The sequence below is a fragment of the Mchenga conophoros genome, linkage group LG20 (assembly GCF_057382185.1).
Source record: "Mchenga conophoros isolate Kocher_MC1m ecotype Shallow Benthic linkage group LG20, M_conophoros_male_GT1.1, whole genome shotgun sequence".
Classification (NCBI taxonomy): Eukaryota; Metazoa; Chordata; class Actinopteri; order Cichliformes; family Cichlidae; genus Mchenga; species Mchenga conophoros.
The window spans coordinates 4,265,491-4,275,738 of record NC_140545.1 but is presented as its reverse complement, the minus strand read 5'-3'; the positions used below and the strand labels follow the sequence as shown (position 1 = coordinate 4,275,738).

The 10,248-nt window shown below is 42.2% G+C and overlaps 1 protein-coding gene across 2 annotated transcripts; it reads right to left on the bottom strand.

Moving 5' to 3' along the window:
- Positions 1-3,536: 3,536 nt before the first annotated feature.
- gpr61 (G protein-coupled receptor 61) lies at positions 3,537-9,815 on the bottom strand. Of its 2 annotated transcripts, XM_085259384.1 has the most exons (3): positions 9,718-9,815; positions 6,113-7,764; positions 3,537-4,788 (listed from the first exon to the last, which is right to left on the bottom strand). In XM_085259384.1, the coding sequence occupies exon 2, from the start codon at positions 7,529-7,531 to the stop codon at positions 6,122-6,124; it is 1,410 nt and encodes a 469-aa protein (XP_085115510.1). In that variant the 5' UTR covers positions 7,532-7,764; positions 9,718-9,815; the 3' UTR covers positions 3,537-4,788; positions 6,113-6,121. The 2 variants fall into 2 exon arrangements, with proteins under 2 accessions (XP_085115510.1, XP_085115509.1); XM_085259383.1 differs by having other exon boundaries at positions 3,537-7,764.
- Positions 9,816-10,248: the final 433 nt, after the last annotated feature.

Below are 10,248 nucleotides of genomic sequence, written 5' to 3'. Positions count from 1 at the left end.
CTAAATAAATGTAGTCTACTTCTTAAAGCTTTGAGCTGTAATGTTTAGACCACGTGAAGGTTATCTGCAAGTTTTCTCTGTAGCTCATTCTGAAGTACAGGCAGGAGAGTTTTGTGTGGTGTGACTGCGCCCTCTGGGGACTCACGAATGAAGCGCATTGAAATGCGGAATTCAATTAACCTTTATTCAGTCTGTATGATATTGTGCCTGCCCAGAGAGGTTGAGGGGCTCAAAAAACGGTTTCCTCCAGCTATTAGATATAACTTTGACTTTTTGAACAGGAAATAGTTTGGGGGCACACCTTTCAATGAGCCTGGAGGTTCGTGCGCGTTTATTATCGGAACGGTTAAATGCAGCAGTATTAGCAGAGTTAAGCTAATGTTTAGAATTAAGATTTTACACGTTAAATACGTGAAATGAGTGACAGAGATGTATCCAGTGTTTTATGTTTGTTGGATTGATGTGACAATCCTGGTCATTTTTATCTCCATCTGGATTAGCTTATTGACCCTTTTGTTGTGAAATCTCAGCAGTTAAAAAGTTCACTACATTTGAACATCTGGAAGCAGATAATATTTACTGGTATCAGTAATTTAAAAGAATTACACTTATGTCAGTGGACTAACCTTTTTCTTTCTTTGTCGTGTCCTAATGCAACCAAAGATAATTTGAATTTTATATCTACCATCTTTTTAAAAGACTATTAAAAAAAACATAGGTGCCATTCTAAGAATACTTTTATATGTGACATGTATTTTAAGAGGGACAATTTAATGTTTGGTTGTTTTGTTTTGTTTTTTATAAATGATGCAATAACCTTTTATAAAATATCGTTTTTTCCCCAGCTCCTGCTGCCAAACAAACTTCACACCACTGTCATCAGCACAGGTTACCAGGGCAACAGCTGATTTCAGGGAAGTCAGGATTGGGAAGTAAGTGAGAAATTCGTGTGAGCTCTTGTTTGACCTACACTTTGTTTTTTAGTAGCTGTGAGCCTGTTTGTCAGAGCTTAGAGGCTCGTAGGCCTCGGTTTAAATGTTTGGTTTATAAGAGGCAATTCGTTACTACACCCACTGACGGTGGGCCACTGGGTGCAGGTGTGGGATGCTGCCATCATGTCACATTGACTTGATGTTGGCATCAGTCCCTGGGCACTTTCACTGGGCGTGTTGTAGCCTATCGAAAGGTCAGGCTGTTTGAACTGTTTCTGTGCACTGCAGGAGGCTCCCGCTGCTGCTCGACATTAAAGCTATGAGTCTCTCTGTCCAATGGGGTGCAGCACACGAGAGTGTATGAAAATTAAAATAATCAGAAAGCTGTGGTGGAGCCTCAGATGATGCTTGTGTCCTCTGTGTTTTGATGTATCTGGTGAATACAGAAAGGGGATATGCTGATATGTATTTGCATATGAAAAAGAAATTAGCTTACAGTAACTAGTGCTGCATGTGGCCTATTAACATATAAACTTACGATAACAATAAACAAAGAGGGGAACTAAGTCCCCTGCTACCTTACGAGCTACGGTGTTGTATAGTCCATACACAAAGCAATTAAACATTACTAAAACATAGTAGTGGCTTTAGTTTTAGTTTAATATGTGTATATATATATTTTTTAAAAATAATAAAAATAATTATAACTTGAGTAACCATGCATGTTTTGCATGGGCTGCTGCAATGACTTAGTCTTTACCCCTTGTTAGAATAAATTATTCTTATTCTTATCTATTCTTATTCGTATTCACATTATTTGTGAAATTTGTGCATTTAATGATAAGGCTGTCAATGCAGAACCCCAAGTTCAGTCAGAAAGTTCACAAATTAAATGATTTCATCACAGCAGCAGAATATAGTTTGTGCTGGCCTCTAGACTTTTTAAACTATCATTCCACCCAAAAATTGTTACACGTGATAATGGAAAGTATAAGTTAAATACAGTTGGGTCCTTAATTTGTTGGACAAAGAGACAATGACGGTGGATTATAGATCAAACCATTAAGACTGAAGAGCAGATTTTTCAGCTTTAATTCAAGGTTTTTAACAAAAGCTTTGCATTAACTTATCAGGAATTACAGACATTTTATACACAATCCCCATCAGAGATCAGGTGACTCACTCGGCCATGGAAGAATATCCCATTTCTTTGCCTTGAAAAACTCTTCAGTTGCTTTTGCAGTTTGTTTTGGGTACATTATCCATTTGCACCGTGAAGCGCTGTCTGATCAGTTTTGTGGCGTTTGGATGTATCTGAGCAGAGAGTGTGAGTGCTTTTAGATGTCTTCTAGTCTCACCTGGTTTTTCTGGTCTTCAGTGTAGACCTTGATTGTAAACCCTCTGCATTTACATTCATGAAGGCATTTCTTGATTGTAGACCTTGACAATGATACCCCAACCTCCGCGAGTGTCGTCTTGACATGGTTAGAAATTGAGAAGCTATTTTTCTTAAACAATGAAAAGAATTTTGGCCTAATGCACTTTAGCTATCTTCTGTGGTCTTTCAGGCTATTTAGTGTTGCTATGCTGATCAGTGAATTCAATCTTTTTAACAATGCATCACATTGTAGGTTTTTGCTGTCTCTCTGATGGTGTTCTGGGGGGTTTTCAGCCTAATGATGATTTCCTTCACTCTTTAGGTCTCATAATTAACATTAAAGTGACAGCTATAAAAATAAAACAAAGTAAACACTTTGAATCAACTTCAGATGTTATGCCTGCTCCATTTGGCATGAAATAACAAGGGAACAGCCTTCATCTGGGCATGAAAGTACCTGTCAGTCAACTGTCCGGTTAAATTTGAGCCTCTGAAAATGTGGGACTTAGCATAAGAATGGCTGCAATTCCTCAACAGCTCATGCAAGGTCTTTGTAAAATCCACTGATTTTAAGCTGAAATTCTGCACCACTGCAGTGGTGTACAGAGGTGAAGCTGCAAACAACTCTGTCTTTCTAGAGCAAATAGTGGATCTAACTGTGACCTCCTAAATCCTGCAGGTGGATGTTGGGGTGGTGGAGGGGTCAGCTGTACAGGTCAGCTGCTGCAGTACTGACATGTCAGAGGGATGCTGCAGCGTAAATAGATGCCAAATTGAGAGAGTGTGTTTGGTAAATGACATGAGGAGAATGAGGTCTGTTGTGTGTATGATGCAATATGGCTGTGTTGTCTTACTAGCTCGCAGGTTTTGCTACATTTGTGATAAAAGTCCAGCATGGGGGCAGTGTTTTGTTGAGGGATAGCAGCATCCCACCTTACTCAAAATGTCACTCCTCTTTCATCCTGTCCTACTGTTTCATTTCACCCCCTACCTACATCACACACACACATACACGTGTGTGCAAGGACACACGCACACACACGTGTGTGCAAGGACACACGCAGAGGTAAAGAGCAGGAGGTACCTAGAGGGCACGAGAGAAAGGAGATGATTGATGGGGTTGCTCATGCGATTGATGCAGTTATTGATCTGGAAAAAAAAATATGTCTACAACTACAAATTCAACCAGCAACACTCAAGTTAATCTTCTTGCTGCATCTTTAATGATTTCAGTTGAGGGAGGGAGGTACACAGCAAAATCTTAACATGGAGACAAACAAAATCTTAAGAATTAAGAATAGGAGCTGCCTTTGCAGCTGAAGTGCGAAAAAGAGAAACACAGAGGAACATGGAAAACATCACCACTGTACTGATGATTTACAGTACAAACAAAACTCTGTTTAATGATGTCCAGAATTCTCCCAAAGGTAAGAATATTATCTGCAGTTCACCTTCAGACCAGGTTATTTCTCTGTCCTCGCAATCAACAGATGGTCACAGAAAGACAGCTTAAAGCATTTAATGAGATTGGTCTGGGCGATTTTGCCGCTAGAGTAATGGAAACCAGATGATTGAGCGTTGGATTGATGTTCTCTCGGTATAAGGGGTTTTGTAATGACCCCAGACTGTGGGAAATATCACTGAAGTTATTACAGCATTGTATCATAAAAATAATAAAGTAATACTCCACAGAAAAAAAACAGAGACAATCCAAAGAGATTAAACCCCCGTTCAGCAGTGCAAGTGAAATAAATCGAGTCAGTTTTAAATTATTTTTTTAAAATAAATAAATTGTGTAATAGTTTTGCATTTGGAAGGTTTTAGCAGTCTATCAGCTGTTAATAAATTATTAAAAAATAAATAAACACAGAAGAAATCTGAGCATCATGCCAGTGATTGTATGTCACTCGCTCGTCGCTGCTAAGTTTAAGGTAGGGCTTCACGTTAAAGCTCTTTTTAAGAGAAGCTGATGGGGCAACCCTGCCTGAAAAACAACATGCAGCACAGTCATATCGCAAGATAGTTAAAGAACATTATGCCTTTCCCTGACAAAGAGACCTTTTTTTGTTCTGACTCCCAGCAAGCTATGAACCTTCTCCTGCGCGCCTTGTGTTTAGTGTCTTGTGATCATTGCCGTCCGTCCGGTATGAGGCAGTCCAGAATGGATGAAGGCAGCAATAGATAGGAAGTATTTAAAAAAGAAAAAGAAAGAAAGAAAGTGTTTAGCAAGAGACTTGTGCCTTGTAATTTGTCTTTGGAACGTTTGTCACTTCTCGTGTGACTTGTGCAAACAGTTTGTATTCCACCTGAGATCAGAAAAAGTATCGCCAATGTCTTCCATCTGCCGTTTGAATGAGGCCAAAGGCAAAGCTTTCCATGTGTAAGCATTGCCACACCTCTGTGCTCTATGTAGCCACAACAAGCCCTGGTTGTTTATTGCACAAACACGAGAGCACTCACACAGCTCCTTATGTTTACCTGTAAACAGTGCAGACATTACAGGGTAATTAGTACTGGTGTGCGAATCTGTTCATCCCGAGCCGTATTTCAGCTGTTTTAATGCTGTAGTCAGTTTTTTGTTTTTCCTTCTTTACAGCCTAAATCCTTAACGCCACCTCTATCGAAACAATTAAAGCAATTCTTTGAGTGGGGGGGCTGGGGAGGAGGAGGAGGGGTTGCAATCACGAGTCTGCCAATGTGAGATGATTTTGGTGAGGAGGTGATAATCACAAGACTAAGAACAGATAAACACGATAATAACGTTCCTGGAAAATGGTTAAAAATACTCTGTCAGCCTGTTTATTATAAATACCAGCAGCAGTAACAGCTGTGAAATGATCCCTGTTCAGCGCGATGAATATTTTAAACTCTATATGGAGGAACATTTTTGCATTAATTCCTTGGTGTAATGAGATGTGCAAGTGGAATAAATACATGATAAAAACAGATTCTTTACTCACTTAACAAACTGGCAGTGACAGCTACAGGAACTAAGAATCTTTTACTTAAACAAACTGGCTGTTCTGCAAACACTTTGTTGGTGCACGTACGAGTGCCTGGGGCGGTGCTCTGTCTTTTAATGATGAAAGTGTTTGTTGGTTAAATCGGTTATAAAGTATCTGTTTGGTTTAAAGACCCAGCAGTAAAACCTTGAACTGATTGCTCTGAATACACAATGATGAGAGAAAATTTTCATCTCTTGGTGAATTCATTTTAAACAATAACCAGGAGGGCGAAAATGCAGATGGCAGGGCAGAGGGGCTGATATGATGAACTTTGTATGGTGCATTGTCTTTGCATATTCAGCGGGGAATCCACATTTAAATGAATGCATATCAAAACTAAACACTCTGCGAAAAGTTCTTTTGAATGGCTCTAACAGTGCGTAATAAAAACACTGACAACTATGAACATTGCTTTGACAAAGTTTCCACACTTCTTATGTTTATGTGACATTTGTCACTTCACTGGACTATGATAAGCACAACAAGGGCTCGGTGTTTGTCCACTGATGTGACACAGAAGCGGCCTCACACCGTATGGCTCTTAAAGCATGTGATGCTACAGTGCATCTGACTGTTGGGCTAAAAGTAAAATGAAGCACAAGATATATTGAAGTCTGTCTTTCACTAAAAAAGCTACATAACTTAAATTCTTCCAAGAAGATACCGTGTTTACAGTTCACTTTGCTTTAAAGCACTTTGTAGCATCAGCTAGAGATGTATTAATTCAACAAATTGTAAAAAATATGAAGAAAACTAAATATATTTATTGGCTTATTGTATGGCAGAAGAGTGCGTACATGAGTCGGCTACAGCTCTGGTACAGTTTTGAAGCAGTTCTCTGATACATGGAGCTCATTGTTCAGCTGTTGCTGCTGTATGAACTCTGAGGTTTCCTCAAGGATCTGCCCTGGGATGTGGAAGTCAGCTGGCATGTGCTGCTGAACAGCTGATTCCTGAAGATCCTCAGTCTCTGGCAACTCTAGGCTGGCTCTGCTGTGAGAGTTGCAGGGCTCCAGATTGCATCCAGTGCCCTGAAGGAACTGCAAAAAGTTTTCCTCAATAGAGGCCTCTCGGCTGGGCAGCTGCTCTCCTTCTCTGGGCCCAGCGCGCTTGAAAAGGCAAGCCAAGTGGCGGCTCAGCTCCTCGCGGATCTGACGGTTCAGGCAACCGTAGAAGAAGGGGTTGGATGTGAAGCAGAAGTAGCCAATCCATGTCACCACATCCTCCAGCTGGGCTAATGAAGCAGGGGAGGTAGACACTACAGCCGAGTAAAGGTGGAACGAAAAATATGGCAGCCAGCAGCAGAAGAACTGGCCTCCCACCGCCACCAGAACCACTGCAGCCTTCCCCCCACTGAAGGTCCTTTGAGGGGTGGTGCGGGAACCAGTTCCTCCGAGGCTGGCCGCCATGGTTGAATGGCTGCTCACAGACTCGGATCGTTGTCTTGGAGTGTCCATCCAAGTGGGGAGGGGGCCGTGCTGCATGGCTGCTACTCGTGCCACCTTAAACATGTTGCAGTAGACCACCAGTATGATCAGCATAGGGCACAGAAAATAGATGACTGTAAAGAAAACCATGAAGACCAGGCGTGTGATCCCGCCACCTGTCCAGTGGAGGGAGCAGTGTCTCTGAGTGGGAACGAGGAGGGAAGAAGCCCCCAGACCCTGGTTTCCCTGGAGCAGCCGGCCCAGGAGTGGAAGTACTGACATGACAACAGCTTTAATCCAGATTCCTATTAGTACCATCACCACCACCCCCACTGTCATCTTTACCTCGTGACGCATGGGGTGGACAATGTAGTAATAGCGCTCCACATTGATCGCACATATGGTGAGGATGACAGCGCTCACTAGACATACACTCAAGCAGAGGTAGCTCCGACACAGCGCTTCGTCCACCAGGATTTGATCTGACAGCATCCCCAGAGGCATCAACACCAGCGCTGCCACCAGATCCACCAGACAGAGGTGGAACACGAAGGCAAACTTACGCAGCTGCGGCGTTTTGGTGATGACAATGATCACAGCCAAGTTGCCCACCACTGCAAGCATGTTCATAATGAGCATAGCACACAGTGCCAAGGAGCGATTCAAATCTATCCCACCTGGGATGCTCGTCGTGGGTGAGGTGACATTAGAGATGTTTGGCTGCAGTGAGGGTGGAAACAGGGAGAAAGAAGTGTTCCAGGAGGGGCTTGGTGTGACAGGACGCTCCATGAGAGGATGGGATAAAGAGGAGACAGTCCGCTGAATTTCACGGGCCCATCACCCATCCTCCCCTTTCGTAGAGTATCGCTGAGAAGCTCAGGCAGTGGTTTCTGTCATGGCAGCTTGAACCCTACAGGTCCTCACTTCCATAGACCTTGGCCCAAAGCTCAGCAGATGATCAAACACGGGCGTAACAGAACTCTTAAGGAAGACGTCCTCTTTCTAACAACACCACAAAAGATCTGAAACAAAATAGAAAGTCCAGCTCAGTCAGGTATTGCTGAAGATAAACATTTGAGACTCATCTTGCCACAATGAATGAAAAAAGGTAAAACTAGTTGTCTGAGACTAATTTAAAAGGTAAATAATATTCTATACAAACGAAAAATCATGCAATGATATCACTGAGGCATCTGATTGGTCAATGTAATGTGCAATGTAAATGTAAAATTAACCCTAAACAAAGGGCCAGATTTAAATATACTGAGGAGAACTGCTGTTTTAACTGGTGGCCACAACAAATATTACATTTGATTTATTTTCTTTTGTATAACACAGAAGATTTTTTGAAGCATCCTCTCTTGACTTTCAGTGGATAAAACGTGTGCAGTTGATAAGTGATTACAAAATTGCAAAATTATAGATTAAAAGGCAGTAGTTATAGAATTTGATCATTTGATTTTAATATCCTAAAAAAATCACTTTTTCCCTTTTTTTTTTTGCTCTGTAACTTTTCTAATTTCAAGTTGATTAATTTTAGCTCTTCTACTTAAATGTAAACCTATCAGATTTGATCCAGTCCTGCTTGTAGCCTAGCATATAACCATAAGTCACCATTTACTACATATTTGAGTTTTTGAATCATCAGATGTGTCTTTTCAGGGCAGCTGAAACCCCAGGGAGAGGCTCAAAGCACAGAGTAAACCGTATGCCCTCCTTAACTGACAGAAGATCTAAACTGAAATAGAAAATAATCTGCAAAACTCACAGATCACCGCTGGGTCGAAAAGATCATCAAGTGCAATCCTGACATGTAAAACAAAGTGTTTGTTTTACTTTCTTTTTATAAAAAAGTTCTGATAGGACTTCTGAACAGTTTCTTAATTATCTACGCTGTATTTTAACAGTAATGTATTAAATGTGTTTCTGAGTGAAAAAGTATGCATTTTAAAATTGCCTAAAAGGGATGTGAAGTAAAGAAGAGCACCTTCAGCTGTCCGTATTAGTGTTTGCTACTGGAGTAGATCCTGCACTGTTTACTGTCGCAACCTCACCTGCGCTCAACCCCACGCGCTATAAAAGCCGTGGAACGAGCACAAAGCCTTCGGTACATTTCCATATGCTGCACAGCTGCAGGTGCAAGTTTTCCATTTCACAAGTGTGACATCCCTGCAAAGCACCTCTTCTTTTCCTGCCCACGTATGCACATCGAGCACAACAGCCACCAGTCAGACACAGAAGCATAAGTAGGTGGCCTTTGCTGAATCGGTCAAAGGGAAAGAGTCACCTTCAGCTGAATTTTTTTTTAAAAAGCAGCTCATCTGTGATGCAGAGACAAGCGTGGAGCATTCTTCTGGAGAGTCTTAGTCTAATCAGCCCTGATTGCTTTATGGAAACATTTATCATCAGTGTAACTCTCCAAAGTGAAGTGGAATAAACTCTCAAAGGATCTTTAATCTTTATGAAAGTTTTACTGGCAAAAACTGGAGAAAGATTCGAGGACTCTAAACCAGCACAAGCTGTTGTGCGACGTTCAACTCACACTTGCCCAGTTTATGTTGCTTTAAGAGCTGCACAAAATTCATACAAAGCTTCAGCCTAAGGTTGTGCGAAATCTCTCTAACTGCTGACTGAAAACCATATGACCCTATCATATGCACATGACACTGTGTTTACTGTGAGCAGAAAACAAGCCTGTTGTTCAAGTGTCCTTTTTCATTACAAAGCACTTTCACTTCTCAGCAGCAACATGCAAGCGAAAAACAGGGTTTTAAATGAGACGAGAATATCTATTCTCACACGTCCTTGTCCTTTAATGTGGATACGTTAACGTAATGTGTGATTTGATGAGAGAATACGCTGCCCCTTGAGTCAGTTTCTACCGCCTTCAGCATCCCGTCTTTCACTCAATCACAAATCTCCCCACGTGGCGCAGGTATTGTGGAAATGCGTGTGATGACAATTCAGTGACATACCTCAATCTGGAAAGGGCTGCTTCCTCCTGTGCAGGTTCACAGTCCAGTCTGCTGAAGCATAGCCGACCTGTTTCACTCTCTCTCTCAAGCACACACAGCAAACACGCACACACACCACGTCACAGAGAGAGAGAGAGAGAGGAAGCGAGAGCAAGAGAGAGAGAGAAGGAGAAGGGGGAAAGAGGAAAGGGGCACTCCTGCTCTCCTCCTCACCTGGCCCCTTTCATCTCGTCATCATCCTGACCACCCCCACTCCCCCTCCTCTTCCCTTCAAAAACACAACGCACACCTCCGTCCTCTTAGATCTCGTGCAGCAAGATTGGAGGTGGAGAGACAGAGCAGAAGCAGAAGGTTGAGATGGAAGGGAAAAAAAAGAGTGCAGGGGCTCTGTCTCTCACACTCACACACTCTCCCCACACTCTTGCACACACACACACACGTGCTATCGCCAGCATGCGACCAAAGAAACTGCAGATTCGTGTAGCGCAGACAGGCAGGCAGCGGGGGGGGGGGGGCACCCGCCTTCCCTCC

Bases quoted from the DNA above. Each gene is read 5' to 3' on its own strand.
- gpr61 (XM_085259383.1), bottom strand. From the start codon at position 7,531: ATGGAGCGTCCTGTCACACCAAGCCCCTCCTGGAACACTTCTTTCTCC.